A 17,818-nucleotide genomic window follows, 5' to 3' on the forward strand; every position below is an offset into this window, starting at 1 on the left:
TGATCAGATGAGAACCTTCTAAACATCTATTGTATGCAAGTGAATCACCAACTTCACTTCAAAGCAGCACACACCATTTCATCTTAAATTAATAATAATAATAATAATAATGAAATTATTGTATACAGTGCTCAGGTGCACCACAACTTGTCAAAAGTACATATAAAGCATATGCAGTAATGTACAAATGTCTGGAAAGTGAACAGTGTATGAGTCAGATACATGCTTGCGTGTGTATGAAGGGGAGAAAATCAGGTGTAGTGTTGGCGAATCTCAGGAAGCATGGAAGTTTTGAAGGATGCAGTGCTCCAACAACTAACAACTGATGCCGGCAGTTTGTTCCATGCTTCAGCAACTCCAAGTGTGAAAAAATGTTTCAAAAAGTCATGGGAGCTGTGCTGTTTTCTGACTTTTTAAACATGTCCATTAGATACTACATATAACACACAGGACAAATGAGAGTTCCTACAAGACCTGTTGAGGGTTAGATAAATGAGATCTTTGGTTAGTACAAGACTCCAGCCAGATGAAGGAGTAACTTGGTAGCGGAAAAGTTATACTGTAAATAATGTCATAAATGCAAGTAGACAGGATTGGAAAGACTGGGAGAAAAGGAGCAGTGGAGAACAATACCAAATAACTAGAAGAGAAGCAGAAAGTAGGAGGTTTGCCAATGTTCTGCAATGCAAGGATCAAAGGATGTGAGGCATTCCGAATGACAAGACAGTGTGCTTGAGAGAAAAACTGGATACATGAGAAATCAAATCTATGTGCACTGGAATGGGTGTAAGGTGTTTATAAAGAATGTTAGCTGTATAAAGCATTGAGCAACTAAAATATATTTCTTTACTGCCCACAAGGGGCTAAACATAGAGGGGACAAACAAGGACAGACAAAGGGATTAAGTCGATTACATCGACCCCAGTGTCAAACTGGTACTTTATTTATCAACCCCGAAAGGATGAAAGGCAAAGTCAACCTCAGCGGAATTTGAACTCAGAATGTAACGACAGACTAAATACCGCTAAGCATTTCGCCTGGCACGCTAACATTTCTGCCAGCTCACTGCCATGAGCAACTAAAATAGAATAAGTAAAAGAGCAACCAAAATAGAACCAATGAAAAAAACCTGGAGAGCCTGAGATGAAGTGATGAAGATGGATCTCAAAATGCTGAGATTCATGAAGGAGATGACTAAAGATTGTAATGATTGTCAACATGCAGTGCTAGAGAAGACCTGCCTACACATGCAAGCATGGCAAAATGAATATTAAAATGATAGTAATGGAGACAGCAATACAACATTTGAAATCTCATTAAATTCTTGTTAAGCCTCTATCTACTGCCCTCACTTCTTCAATACCCTCTCATCTATTACTCACTCTCTCCTAATAACTGTATTATGCTGTTTCCATAATGAGAGGTGGTTTTGAATTTGTCCATATTCAATCCACTCCTACTACCATCCTTATCACACACACACTCTCTCTCTCTCTCTCATCATGATGCTTGTATAACAAGGGATTGCACCAAATCTGTATATGATGAATCCACCATCATCCTGTACTGCTATTATTCCTTCTTCTGCAAGTCACTTATAACAGACATCTATCACTCGCTTACCATTGCCCACCTCTTACTACCACTCATTCCCTCTCTTCCTCCTCACCAGCAAGTATGTAAATTCTTTCACTGTCTCTCTTGCATTACTCCCTCCAGCAAGGTCTCTTCCATGCTCTACCACTTTCTCAGTCCAATCCTATTTCTCCCATCCTATTCTTGCTCCCTTCACCTTCTTTCTCATCAAACCATATGAAAAAGAAATGAACTTTGAATAAGAACCAATTTAGACCATGATCTGTCCAGCCTACATCAGTATGGAAAGTAAGCAAAATATTTTTTCTGCTCTTTTGATTGTGCTTTTTTCTCTGCTCAAGATAATTAAGTCAACCACATAGCACTCTCTCTGCAGTGTAACATTGGTAACCTAGTCATTGAACAAAAGATAAGGTATGTGGCTAAAGTATTGTTAGTCAGTGAACTTGGTTGTTCTTTTTTTTTTTCTAACCATTTTTTTCTCTATTACTGGTTTGCTCCGACAGAAAGGGGCTGTACCCATGGCATTCACAAAGTCACTAATACCAAAAAGATCAATATGGTTCATGTTCCTCTTGACAGCTGCAGAAAAAGCATGGAGAAGGAATTCCGGTGGGGAGATGTTCTGGGAAGGAAGGACTGCACACAAGGAGTGGTTCTTTTCTCAGTTTTGAATTTTGGCACAAGACCAGTAAGGTTAGGGGGCTGGGGTAAGTCGATTACATCAGGCCCTCCATGCACAACTGATCCTAAAAGGATAAAAGGTAAAGTTAACTTTGGTAGAATTTGAACTCAGAGCATTAGGATAGACAAAATGTTGCCAAGCATTTTGCCTGGTGTGCTAACAATTCTGCCAGCTTCACTACCCCAACTGGTGCTAAAAGTATTTTATACTTTCAGGGTGTTAAGATGGATCTGAGCAGACTTGAGTAAATAAACATTAAAGAAAATTAGAGCAATTCTTTATAAGATTGATATATTGAATGAGAACAACAAGATGAATGTGAAGGTTATGTTGTTACAGTTTATTATTTAGCTATATCTTTGAAATAGTTAGAAGTCAGCCAGATATTGCATTGATGTTTAATGATTATCAAAGGAAAATTGACAAGATTACAAGAGGAACAGAATCCTACCTCACTAACCGTGAAGTCAAAATAGGAGCCTCTATGATCATTCAGCTTGCTAAGAATAGCAGCTCTGTCTCCCTTCAATCACATCCTACATTTGAAAAAAAAAGTACACTGGACAATGCAGTACTAGATATACAAATGTACAGGACGGTCAGGCTTAAAATGCCTTTGAATATGTGTTTGATCAGACCTGACCTAAGATTACATATCATCCTCCAAAACAAGGGGCAAAAAGCAGATAAGATGGCTATGATTGGAATGTTTTCGATCAAAGGTCAGTTTGATCAAGACTGACCTGGGGCGACATCTTGCCTGTCAACAGTGTATATACATTAAGTATGATACACAGATGGCTAGCAGGGAGCTGTCCAGACTCCAGCCGTCTGTTGAGGCATGGTTTCTACAACTGGATGCCCTTCCTAATGCCAACCACTTAACAGGCTGGGTGCTTTATCTGATACTCTAAAACAGTGGGTCTCAACTGGGGTTCAATAAAAATTTTGTTAAAAATTATGTGCAATAAATTGGTTCTAATTCTCCAATAATCAAAATATTTTAATTTTCTTATACAATTCTTAATAATATTTAATTTAAAGTATAATAGGATTTTTTGTTCTAAAGCCAGATATTTCTTAAGTTCTTAGTGTTTCCTTAATATCTTAATGTTCTTCCTAATTCAAAAATAGACTCGATTCTGAAGTAGGACTGACACATTTATTTTTCATATAGATAAAAACCAGGAACTTTACTGTGTATTTCTGTATGATATATTAGTCGTTATGACTAAAGTATAATGCCTGAAATAAAATCTTTAGCCAAATTGATTAACATAAGTTGTGGGACTTCTTTATTAACCCTTTAGCATTTAAACAGGCCATATCTGGCCCAGATGTCCTACCAGTTTTAAGTTCAAACCAGCCAGATCTCATCTCTCACATCTATCCTATGTCATCCTCAAAGTTACAAGATCATGATTAATTCGAAACAATGTGAATAAATATGAATTACATTTACCAGAATAATCTGAATGCTAAAGTGTTAATCAATCGAGTCAGTGTATCCTTAGTTACCTACATAGTAATGTGTATTCCACAGAATTAGATACCATCACTAAATTACAATCTTAGCATTATGAGGCGTACTATCATGAAGCAACTATGATAAAACTGGTATTTGATATTAAAACCCATATTTGAGAAAAGAACAATATTCACAAAATGTATTGTTTCCTCATTACCATTTCTACAGCAACTAAAGGCCTCTGTTCTTTGAAGATTAATTTTTCTTTTTTTGTTACCATGTTTCTGAAATACACTATGTTTTAATGAATTTTGAAAATACTCTTTTACTTGTTTCAGTCATTTGACTGCGGCCATGCTGGAGCACCGCCTTTAGTCGAGCAAATCGACCCCAGGACTTATTCTTTGTAAGCCTAGTACATATTCTATTGGTCTCTTTTGCCGAACCACTAAGTTACAGGGATGTAAACACACCAGCATCAGTTGTCAAGCGATGTTGGTGGGGACAAACACAGACACACATACATATATATGATGGGCTTCTTTCAGTTTCCGTCTACCAAATCCACTCACAAGGCTTTGGTCGGTCTGAGGCTATAGAAGACACTTGCCCAAGGTGCCACGCACTGGGACTGAACCCAGAATCATGTGGTTGGTAAGCAAGCTACTTACCACACTGAAGTCTTAATGGCGTGATTTAAATATATTTTAAAGTTTCTACACATGACTACATTGATAGAATTCAAATGTAATCTGTAATAACACGTTATATCTTATAACATATATTACTTGATGTAGGGATACTTTTATGAAAAGTCGAAACTGTCCAAATCAACGCGTAAGATTAATACTTAACCATGGCTTCTGAAACATAATTTCCATTACGTTTTATAAGAAACTCTTCTCCTGAAGACTTTAGTAAAATAATTAATTATTAGGTTGGTGCTTGGAACATAAGATGAGGAAGATAGAATATTTTCTTCTGTGTTACTGGATAACAAAGTGACAATGTATGTCTGCTGGTCCAAATAGCATTTGCTTGGTTAATTGACCAACTGGAAATAGCAGCAAAATCTCTCTCAAATTGTACTCAATCATCTTAAAGGACATTGAATGCAGTTCTTGATATATAGAAAAATACTGGATGGTCATAAAAGGAACATTCTTGATCAAGGATGTTCCTTGGAGCCAAACAACAACAAAGTATACTTTGAGTCAATGAAAAAAAAAGTGGGGATGATGATTTCTTAAAATCAGCAACCAAATTTCCCTAAACCACATCCTACAGCTTTAAAATAGCGAAAGTCACACATGGAACAACAATAGGCTTGTGTTGTCCAATGTGGCATTAGTCTTACATAGTCCATCATCATTTTAACATCTACTTTTCCATGCTTGCATGGGTTTGACAATTTGTTGGAATAACTTTTCTACAGCCAGATGCCATTCCTAGCTAACCCTTCCCTGTTTCCAAGTAAGGTAATATTTTTCCCAGAATAGGTTTTCACAGAAGATTGGTAATGAAGGAAACCACTTACATGATGACCATGTTTATTTGCAACTATCCCATGAAGTTAAAGCAAAAAAAAATGACACACACACATAATGAGCGTCTTTCACTTATTTCTTTATTGCCCACAAGGGGCTAAACATAGAGGGGACAAACAAGGACAGACAAACTGATTAAGTCGATTATATCGCCCTCCAGTGCGTAACTGGTACTTATTTAATCGACCCCGAAAGGATGAAAGGCAAAGTTGACCGTGGCAGAATTTGAACTCAGAACGTATCGGCAGACGAAATACCATTAAGCATTTCGCCTGGCGTGCTAATGATTCTGCCAGTTTGCCGTCTTTCACCTTCTGTCATCTAAATCCACTGAAAAGGATTTGGTTGACCTGGGACTATAGTATAGGTGCCACACAATGGAACTGACCCTAGAACCCTGTGGTTGGGAAGCAAACGTCTTACCGCACAGCCAATGACACCAAAATCTTGAATAATGAACAACTTTCATTATACTCCAGTTTTATGATGAGAAACCTAACTATACACACATGCAAATATACTTTGTAAGACAGGGAGGTCTGCTCCCACACATTTCATCATGATATTTATACACACAAAGATAAAATGGAAATTACTTAGGGGGCAGCTTTTTTCCCTAGTAACTCTATGAGACAAAAATATTTCAGTATTTTAACTGTGTAATCCTCTCATGCCAATGTGTAACAACCCTAGACTGACTATATGTGTAGGAATTTTGAGCAATTTAGTAAATTATCTGTAAATTGTTTAGCTCCAGGTCAAACCAAAATTAGCAGATCTACGATCAAACTGTTCCACTTCTGACTTGCTGTTATCTAGTCAGTGTATCTAGGAGTATGTTATGTAGGTGCATCCTGGTTTTCCTATCTTTAATATGTAAATATCAGACTCCCCTCTTTCATCCTTCTCTTCAAGCTGCCACCTCAAACATCCAGTCATCCCCTTCATATTCCTGTCGTTCTCCCTTTCATAGTAGTAGTAGTTCTTAACCTTTTCTATCCACTATGTGTTGCTAGTGGAGCGCTAAGAGTACCATACAAGTGAGATCGTTGCCAGAGCAACAAGCTGGCCTTCGTGCTGATGGCACGTTAAACACACCATTCAAGCGTGATTGTTACCGCATCGCCTTACTAGCACTTGTGCTGGTGGCACGTGAAACATTCGAGCGAGGTCGTCGCCAGTGCTGCTGGACTGGCTCCTGTGCAGGTGGCACATAAAAAGCACCATTTGGACGTGGCCATTGCCAGTACCACCAAACTGGCACATAAAAGCACCCACTAACTATCGAAGTGGTTGGCGTTAGGAAGGGCATCCAGCTGTAGAAACTCTGTCAGATCAGATTGGAGTCTGGTATGCCAGACCTCAGTCAAATCATCCAACCCATGCTAGCATGGAAAGCAGACGTTAAATGATGATGATGATATATTAGTTCATTGTTTCATAGAATGGCGCAAACTCTTTTGTTCTACAGGGTACATGGCACATGTGGTAGTACCATAATAAAAATGTACCTAGAACACTCTTTAAAACAGTTGTGAAAGTGTGAGGCCTGGTGCACTCATGATTGCGAGATTGTGGTTTCAATTCCCAGACTGGCTGTGCATTGTATTCTCAAAGCAAAACCATTTTGTGTTGCTCCAGTTCACTCAGCTGTAAATGGGTAACCTTGAGATGGATCAACATGCAATTATGAGATGGTGATGCAGAAAAAACACCCCAAACAGAGGTCCCACAAGCCACATTCTCTGTTCAGCAATTCAAAAGATGAACAGTACAAACTGTACTGTGAATCCCAATATATAGAATATCCTACTATGCTTCAAGCGAACTACAATACTCTCCCCTCTCTCTCTCTCTCTATATATATATATATATATATACTAGCACTATGACCTGGCAACGCCGGGTCATAGTGCTAGTGCATGCATATACAGCTGCGTGTGTGCGCACATACACGCGAGTACTGTCCAAATCTCCGACCAATCACATACAGCTAGCTGGCATTCAATTGGCATATCAAGTTTCGGGTATTTTGATTGGGTTTTGGATAGAAAATTCACAAAAAAGTCACTTCTATTGATATTTTTCATGGCTTTGTGGGGTGACTGGGGAAATGTAAAGATGTGCTCGACCACCCTTGGACGGTTTTGAATGACCATAGAAAGTGCGAGCCCTCTAACTGAAAAATTGTGGATTTGTATAAAGGACACACACACAGACATTTTGCCATTTATATATATAGAGATAGAGATATATGTGTGTGTGTGTACTCTTTTACTTGTTTCAGTCATTTGACTGAGGCCATGCTGGAGCACCGCCTTTAGTTGAGTAAATCGACCCCAGGACTTATTCTTTGTAAGCCTAGTACTTATTCTGTCGGCCTTTTTGCCGAACCACAAGTTATGGGGACATAACACACTACCATCTGTTGTCAAGTGATGTTGGGGGGACAAACAGAGACACACAAACGTATACACACATATATAGACATATATACGACCGGCTACTTTCAGTTTCCATCTACCAAATCCACTCACAAGGCTTTGGTCGGCCCAAGGCTATAGAAGAGACTTGCCCAAGGTGCCACGCAGTGGAACTGAACCCAGTGCAAACTTTCAGTAGCAACAGGAACATACTGTATAATTCATATGTGGTTTGTTCCTGCTGTTCTTATTTGCCATACATACATACATATATATATATATATATATATATTTATATATATATATACATACATACACACTTCATAAACATATGGTCATTAAATGATACAAGAGTTCAGAGAAATCGCAGATATTGACTTTTGATACATTAATACACAGCTGCTGATGATGATAATGGATTCTGTTTTAGGCACAAAGTCAATTTTGAAAGAAGCGGGTTAGTTAATACAATCAACTCCAGTATCTGACTAGAACTTTATTTTATAAACCTTGAAAGGGTGAAAGAAACAGATGACCTTGGTGAGATTTGAATTCAGAATATCAAGAACCAAAACAAATACCACATTGAATTGTTCCTAATTTTAGCACAAGTACAACGATTTTGGTCAAAACAATGAAGTACCAGTCAAATACTGGGATCAATACCATTGCCCTCTGTAGCTGACTGTACTTTATTGTATCAACCTCAAAGAGATGAAAGGCAATAATAATAAACATACCAATAATACACTAAAATCATATTCCTCTTCAAACTGGCCAGTGGAAGAGCGAGGGAGCCTGTACACAGCAGCTCCATTTGTTAGAAATAGTAGCTAAATCTCCAAATTATATCCTATTACCTTGAACAATTTACTGAATAATGTGGCCCAGAGTGCTCTGTGAGAATGGTCATGGCTAGACTGTCTTTCACAGGGTCTGCTTCCTTGAGACCAAACAAATGGTTTTATACCAAATCAAAAGAAATAATTTCTGTTGAAATAGTGGCGGAAATAAAAAGTCACTTTTTTTCCCAATATGCTGAGTTTTAGATCTCATTTCATTCTCTAGCTGAACACAATTCACTTTCCTTTAGTTACTAATGCTCTTGTCCTGCGTAAGACTAAACTAGTAATCGGGTCCAGCTTAGCCTTCATTGCGCCCAGGTCCACTCCGACTTGGAGTAGTAGCACCTACCAGGGTCTAATGTTATTGCATGTTATGAAACTGTCTCTGGAAGGTCATTCACAGACATTTCAAGAGACCCCAGGGTAGATGAGAGACTTCAGCTCCTTAGTCGCTCATTTAAAAGAAGGTAATGCCATACATATCTTACACCTTGGTAACTTCTGGGCTCATGGCACTTGTTGCATCAGACTAATGCAAATTTGAAGGATGAAAGAGTGGGACTGGTTTTGCATAAGCTATGCCCACTACAACAATATTCATCATGCAGGTTGTTCATCAAACCAAGATATCAGTACTATCACACTTTCGCGTAAGTCCAGTGGTAATCGGGAAAGAAATGACGAATAGTTGGAGGATGCTACAGGCAGCCTTCAGTTTAGACCCCGCATACAAATAGCCATAGGGTGATATCTGTTTTTAGCAGCTGTGTCTTGCTGAACCCAAGTGAGTCCAACAACGATGTTCTTGTGAACAAGATGAAAGAACAGAAAATAATCTCAGTCCCTTTTCTGGGAATGTGATCTCGTGCCTAAATCAGAAAATATTACTACATCACATGTCCATTTCTTTAAATATCAAATCTCATACTTGCATAACAATGATGATGATTTCTAACTTTGAACAAATCTAAATATTTGGAGGAAAAGACTAGCTGATTAGATCAACCCCAGTAGTTGAATAGATGAAACGTTGAGGAAGGAAGCCTCCATCGTGGTCGTTTGAACTTTAGAAATAACAGCCCAATCTCCCTTAAAATACATCAGGTCGTCTTAAAAATGAAAAACATTTGATAATGTAGTCCCACTTTAATATAAGGCTGAGAAAAAGGTGAGGTGGGCTTGGTTGGAATGCCTATGACTGTAGGTCTTTTCAATCGAGGTTGGTTAAGGGGGTTAACCAACATCTGGTACTCATCAATCTGGAAAGGGTAACAAGTAAAATCGACCTAGGGAGGTTTTTAACCCAGAATGTAAATGCATGTCACTAAATACAATGCATTTCATCAAATACTTGACATCTACCAACAGGAATTTGGTGCAATCACAAGAATTTCATCCTCAAAAGCTTCATTTCCAAGTAAAATTCCTCAAAATTTCAGGAAAGAGAATAGTTGATTCATTTGGTGTTAGTGATCCCCAAAAATAGCTGAAAGGCAGAACTGGCTTTAGTGGGATTTGAACTTAGAATATGAAGGGACATCATCAAATGCTGAAATATAACATAGCAGTCCGATTCTTACATCAACTCCTGTTAATGCTTCTAATACACAGAAAGCTACAAGTTTTGAAGTAGGATATAACCAGTTTGCTTAACCTCAGTACTTGACTGGTCCTCCTAATCTTTTTACAGAAATCAGGTGTATCTACTCAAAATTTCATTACCCTTATCTGTGGAAAGTAGTCATACATACCAATCTATCTTTTGTTGAAGAATGCCATGTTTGAAACTATTTTTTATTGAGATATGTCAAGTTCAATGAGGCAACATGACATGCAAAAAATACCAATTCTATTTTTTGGAAAAAATTTTATTTTGCAATTAAAGGGTTAATCCTAACCCTTGTGGATTTGAACTAAGTAAAGGGGTATAACTCACCTCGACAAGGCATATTTTGTTTGACATACTTTGATTTGGGTTAATCCTCACTCTTACAACAACAAAGCAAATGTTCTTATGAAGGAGAATAGAAGCAACAGCTGAGAAAATTGCTATATCCCAGTACATCACTGATACTTTATTCTATGGATTCTGACAGGATTTGAATCCAAAATGTAAAGGGATACATCTAAACCACGAGCAGCATTTACTAGTGTTTCTACAACTAACAACCCTGAGATATGACAATGCCTTTGATTTCAAATCCTGCAGAAATTGATGATAAAATGAGTAAACCTACGAACAATCTCCTTCCCAACAAATAACATTGAAATTAATAGGCACAGGCATGGTCGTGCAGTTTAGAAGCTCACTTTGCAATCATGTGGTTTCAGTCACATTGTATGAGATTTTGGGCAGTCTCCTACTTTATAACCCCATGCCAACCAATGCCTTGTGAATGAATTTGGCAGATGAAAACTATATGGAAGCCCACTATGTATATGTCTTTGTGTCTGTGTTTTTCCTAACCCACTGTTTTACAACTGGTGTTAGTTTATGTCCCTGCAAGTTGGTGATTCAGTATTAAGATGTTAATGAGCATCCGACATAAAGCATATGTACTGGGGATCATTCAGAGTAGGGTCCCAACATGGCTGCAGCCCAATGACTGAAACAAAAGATATTTAGTAACATAAATAATCTAGATTTCGGTTGGAGTTAAAGCAGAACAAAAGAGAGGATTTAATCAATCCGAGCAGATGACTGGTATTTCATTTCAGTCACCTAAGAAACTTAAAGAGGACGAGAGTTTTGTAACTTGCTTAAAGCACTGATAAATATGCAGAAAATTAGTATTATCGAAGGCTGTGGATAGGCAGGTCAAAAATTAAAAACCAAAAATAATGATGCAAGTGAAATGTTAACTAAGATATATTTAATTACCATATTTACTCATGTATAAGTCATTACTTTATATGTGGTTTTAACTGATAAAACTGAGGAAAAGATAAAACTATAACAGGGAAAAAGTCTCGTAACAAGATTTAACACAAAATTAGAGGTGCATATGAGTAAATACAATAGTAGCAAGATTTCAGGTAAAATACACCTTTTCAAAGGCGCTAAGAAAATGAAAGAAATGTCCTTTCGCTTGGCATGCCAAGAAATATCAAGTCTAGTATTTCTAAGCCAACATCTTTTTTTGTTGCTTGCAGCCTTCAATAACATTGGTTTTCTTTTCTTTTTTTTTAAGGTGTAGCTCTTTATAGGTTTATGTGAAGAGGCCTTGAAATCTGCTCTAATGAAACCAGTTCCAAGCAAAGAACTAATATATCAGAAGACCGAACAACTACCTTGCCAGGAGGTTGGGTGGAAAGAATATTCCTCCTCCTACTACTACCACCACCGCCACCGATGTTGATGATGATTTCCAACATATGTAGAAAAACCAATTATTTTAGATGTTGTCGATTAAACTATCGCAGTACATGACTTGCACTTTTCTTCTATCGACTCAGAGATAAAAGGCCAGGTTGACATCAGCGAGGTTTGAACTCGGAACATAAAGGGACATAACTATATGAAAAAAATTTAATCCGCTTCTTTATTGATTTTATCCTGACTTCAACAATAATAATAGTTTGACATATTCACAAGGTCACATCTTTTACTTTTTACATAGAAAGAGGGGTGGTAAAGGGGGCAGTCAATTATATCAAACTAATACATTGACCGGTGCTTCATTCCAATCAACCCGGTGAAAGATAAAACGAAAATACCGACCTCGTTGGAATTCGAACTCAGAACGACATAAAGACAGTCGCATAATGTTAGCGGTAATAACATAAGAATAAGCAATATAGCAATGCTCGCTCAGTACCCCCCCCCCCAACAGGATGTAGAAATTTGAAAATAAATAGTCGCGTCGCAAGCATTAACATCAATTTAGTAAACAAGTGCTCTGGTGTATTTAAGCAGGTGGAGGGGAGAAAATGAAGATAAGAATAGGGGTGAGGGTAGGAGTGAAAAAGGCGATGGGAAGGAAGGGGATGTGGAGATAAAGACAAAGCAGACTATAGGACAGATGCGACTGAGATTATTAATACCCACCAGATATACTAAACAATGAAATCTGACATGGGAGCCTCTACGTGGTTGTTTGAAATGTTAGAAATAGCAGTTAAATCTCACTTATATCACACTGCCGTTTAAAAAAATGAGTAAGTTTATAATGGACGATGTAAACCTAGAGACATTACTAAAAACAAATAAGACGATAGTCACGGATGAATTACTACTGATCCTAAATCTGACCGATCAGAACTGATCTGAGATTAAACAACAATAACGGTTTCTGATTTAGGCACAAAGCCAGCAATTTTGAATTTAGTTGATTCTATCGACATCAGTACTTGATTGGGACTTTAATGACCATGGAAGGATGAAAGGCAACAAAATTGACCTCGGCAGGATTAGAACTCAGACCATAAAGAACCCGAGCAAATACTACAAAGTATTTTCTCCGACGCCATAACGATTCTGCCAACAGGCATGGTCATATTTCCAAGTAGCAGCAAAGTCTCCCTCAAATTATATCTTGCCCACTAATAAAAGGAATGATATCAATAGTCACTGATATATTACAGCGTCAGCATTAAAATAAATGGTAGTGGTGGTGGTAAGATAGGAATGAGTACGCTTGAAATGCCCTTTGGTGGTTATGGGTCTAACCCGAGCGGGGCTGACCTGCAGAACAATGAAATCCTGTGACACTATAATAAATACAACAGAAAACTGTTGGTGGATGTATATGTGGTGCTTCTTTTTAGTTAAAGATACGCGCGCATATATATATATATATATATATATATATATATATATATACCCACACACACAAAACAAACGTTTTCAATTTGTCACATGAAACCCGAAGAGAAATCAATTTGACAATCGATTCACATTATCCCCCTCTCCCATTCTAATGTCTGTTCCTCTTTATATTTACATCCTGTTTTTGTAGTTCGCATCATCTTCGTTTAACGATAAAATAAAAAATATTGAGAATTTTATGAAATTTAATATATTTATGTAATAGAAATGAATTAATTTAAATAAAGGGAGACGAGCAGGAGAAGAAGTAAATTGCGTGTCACCAGAAGGATCGCACAGTTTTAAAGTGCGACGGAGTGAATCATCGGCTTAGAACATTTTTAGCTACATGTGTGTGTACATATGTACAAAATTTTATACACATGTACACACATTGTGTATATTCAGGTAAAACTTCATAAGTAGTGTAATGTGTAAGCGATGGTCAAAATCTTGAAATGTACATTAAGCATATCTCAATGTACATTACAAAATACGTACGCACATGTGTGTGTATACACACACACATATACATTATATATATATATATGTTCAAGGTTTAAAAGGAACACACTAGTTGATATATATGGACAAAAAGTCAAGGTAGAAAATTATATATATATATATATATAATTATTATTATTATTCGTGTATTAAAAACACACACATGTTGGGTGTCCATTGTATTTCAAATATTTTGACTGTTCATTATTAATTCAACTCCCCTGTTAAATACCATCTAAGCCATGAAAATCTATGTTTAGCTTTTAAATAACTGTCCCCTACAGCAGGCGCGTTAATTTGTCACTAGATTTGTAGGCTAATAATAAACCCCGACAGTATCTTCCTTCCTATCCTTCCTCACCCAACAAAAAAGCAGCTGATGACAGTAAGAAGACAACTGATTATATATAATTAGGCGCTTTGAATTATTATAACAAACGATTTATTATTTATTTGTTTAGAAATGTACAAGGAAGTAAAACACACACACACACGTGTGTGTGTGTGTTGTGTGTGTGTGTGGTGTCCCAGTTACCAGAAATAATATTGTATGATTTTTAGTATAGTCTCACTGGATCATTTCGCATCCAGAACGGATCGTAAGTGAACATAATGTTGGATGTGAGAAATATAACATATTCAAAGGAGTCTCAACCATGGTCGTTCAGACTGATAGAAATACAGCAAAATCTTCTTCATATCACACATCTGTCTTTTTTTTCTTTTTTAAGAGAGCACATTAACAATAAGTGAAGGATCAAAAAAGGAGGAACACATATTCTCAGAGGCAGGCATGCCATTTGAACCGAGCTAGCTTGCAGTTAACATATATACATGATGCATGCGAGTAATTTAACTGGAATCCCAGTTTGTCGAAGTGGTATGTAAATTCTTATATATATATATATATGTGTATATATATATATGTGTGTGTGTGTGTGTGTGTGTGATAGATAGATGACAAAAAGGAAAATATTGGAGATATTTTACTTTGATGAAGATGAGGGAACGACGCAAGAGGTAGACAGATAACTGGGTTTGAAGGCCATTGTGTAGTGAAAACCGCAACACTGCCGTTTCAACACCTGTGTGTGTGTGTATATACACACAGACGCACACCTTGTTCTTTGGTTTAGTGAGGTGTATATGGAGGGAGGGGGACTAAGAGAAAAGGTGGCTTAACGGGGATATGTCGGACTGAATGAACAATAAACACCTCGGTTTAGCAGTGAAATACGAGCATCGCAAATGTATCTGCATGTTTGCAGATACATTTGGACAGAGAAAGAAGGTGGATGGGTTTGTACACGTTTTTGGTTTAACAAACTATAGAAGCAGTACTCAATACATGTAGAGCTCATTTGCTACGGCGTGACCCGCTAGTTTCGTACACACACATATTATATATTATTTATTAAAACCACACAAAACTATGTGAAATTCAGCTGCCTAGGGTTTCCAAACTGGAATATATATATATATATATATATATATATAATATATATATATATATATATATATATGCGTGTCCCTGTACAAATTATATCCTCACACACTTCTCACTCTCTCTCTCTCTATATATATATGTATTATAGTGCGCATATAATTCAGTTAAAACATGAACTAAGCAAACATAAATAGCAAAGAATGTATACAAGTTCTATAAATCATCATACATGTAGACGCACATAAACATACATGTCGTTAGTTATGGTCATAGATACATGTACATGTGTGTATATAATCATTATACATACTAGTTTGTGTTGTCTATGTATACACACATATATTCAGTGTGTTGTGCTGTACAGTCACACACACATGTATATGTGTCGAAGTGGGCGGTTTCCGTTGAAAGCTTGCTTGTGACTTTGAGTATGTGCTATGTTGATCATATGTTTGTGGGCAGAATGACTTACCACCCTGCCTGACTTATACAATGATCGTATATGTGCGTACCAAGACTTACCTCTAAGACTACGGATAATTAGTGATCATATATGTGTGTAGAATGACTTGTATAGTAGTCGTATACGTATATAATATATGTGTGTGTAGAATGACTTACCGCAATTACATTAACGAACGTAGTCTTGCCAGAATACTGCAAGCCGACTAGGGTTAATTCCATTTCTTCCTTCCAGAATAAACTTCGGAACCAATCAAGGATTCTTTGAAATAATGCTAACATGATGAATAGTTTTCCTCAACCTCCTTCAAGACTCTTTTTTTCTTCTTCTTTCTTTTAATGTTTCTAAAATTTTCCTTTTTTTTTGTTTTAGAGTTTGTTAAAGGAAAATATGGTAATAACAAGAACAACCGCAAACAGTAATAATTATAGTAAAATATATATATATAATGAAATCTAAATAAAATATATCACCAAGTTGTTGACTTTTTGTTCCTTGTTCTCCTTTCTTTTGGTTGACTCCGAGTAGAAAACAATAAAACTATATCATAGATAAGGGTAGATTTATGTAGACACACATTAAATAATATATATATATAAATACTTATATACACATGTACGTATGTGTATTTATATATATAAATACAACGTTAGGTTGCTACTGTATCCTTGCAGGACAAAGGTTTCCGATATATGCTTAGGTGTCTATGAGTGTTGTAAGGTGTGTATATTTTGACTAAAGGTAGTTATCAAGACAATATACACACCAAAGCACAGAGAGAAAGAGAGAGAGCTTGCGAGAAGACAGCAGCTTGCTTCTTTATATATATAAATATATATTTGTTGTGTTGTTAATCTTTCAGTTTGCTGTGATCTATACTCTTTTCCTTCATTCACGATGATATTCCGTCGGTATAATAATAATATATATATTTGTGTATGACTAAATATATGTGTATTTGTGTATGTATGTATGTATGTTATAGCACACCAGTGTCTGTTTAGGAGAGGGAGAGAGAGTTAGGGTAGTTAGGGTGTGTGTTGTTTGTGAAACTAGCAGTGTTAGAGTAAGTAAGCGGCCTTCCACTGGTGTGTGTGCTTGTGCAGGAGTTGCTCGGACCGAAAGAGAGTGAAAGAGGAAGGTGCAAAGAGAGTGCAACCAGTATGAGGAATAGCCAGAGATAATGTAACTATAAGAGGGGGGAATGTGACAGCATGAAAGAGCATAATAAAAAATAATGATGAGGGATAGTAAGAGATGTTAACATTACATACACACACGCACAAGAACACAGACGTAAAGAAACAGAGAGAGTAAGTGAAGAAGTGGTACGAGGTAAAGAAGGGGAGGAATGACGAATCACATGACTGTAACTCATGGTTCTATTTCCGCTTCCGCTCATGTGACCCCTTAAAACATAATTAAATGTCATCCTAGACAGAGCTAGTGTTTTTAATTTGTCCCCGTACTTTAGTTTTGGTAAGGCACAAGAGGGAAATAGAAATCAAAACATGAATGTGTGTATATATATATATATATATATATATATATATATATATATATGTTAACGATCGGCAGAAGTTACAGTGTTACTGCAAGCTTGCGAGTTTCGTTCACTGGCATTTATCAATAATATATGTATATCACACACACATATATATACTCTTTTACTTGCTTCAGTCATTTTGACTGCGGCCATGCTGGAGCACCGCCTTTTTAGTCGAGCAAATCGACCCCGGGACTTATTCCTTGTAAGCCCAGTACTTATTCTATCGGTCTCTTTTTGCCGAACCGCTAGGTGACGGGGACATAAACACACCAGCATCGGTTGTCAAGCAATGCTAGAGGGACAAACACAAACATATACACACACATACATATATATACGACAGGCTTCTTTCAGTTTCCGTCTACCAAATCCACTCACATGGCTTTGGTCGGCCCGAGGCTATAGCAGAAGACACTTGCCCAAAATACCACGCAGTGGGACTGAACTCGGAAACATGTGGTTGGTTAGCAAGCTACTTACCACA

At 37.1% G+C, this 17,818-nt stretch overlaps 1 protein-coding gene across 1 annotated transcript in view; it reads right to left on the minus strand.

Moving 5' to 3' along the window:
- Positions 1–16,922, minus strand: part of LOC115209106 (ADP-ribosylation factor-like protein 8B) — a 73,421-nt gene extending 56,499 nt beyond the window's left edge. The window contains exon 1 of the mRNA XM_029777233.2: positions 15,944–16,922. Coding sequence (XP_029633093.1) covers positions 15,944–16,066 — 123 coding nt within the window. The 5' untranslated portion in view covers positions 16,067–16,922. The remainder of the gene's footprint in view (positions 1–15,943) is intronic.
- Positions 16,923–17,818: the final 896 nt, after the last annotated feature.

Source organism: Octopus sinensis, linkage group LG3 (assembly GCF_006345805.1).
Source record: "Octopus sinensis linkage group LG3, ASM634580v1, whole genome shotgun sequence".
Taxonomy (NCBI): Eukaryota; Metazoa; Mollusca; class Cephalopoda; order Octopoda; family Octopodidae; genus Octopus; species Octopus sinensis.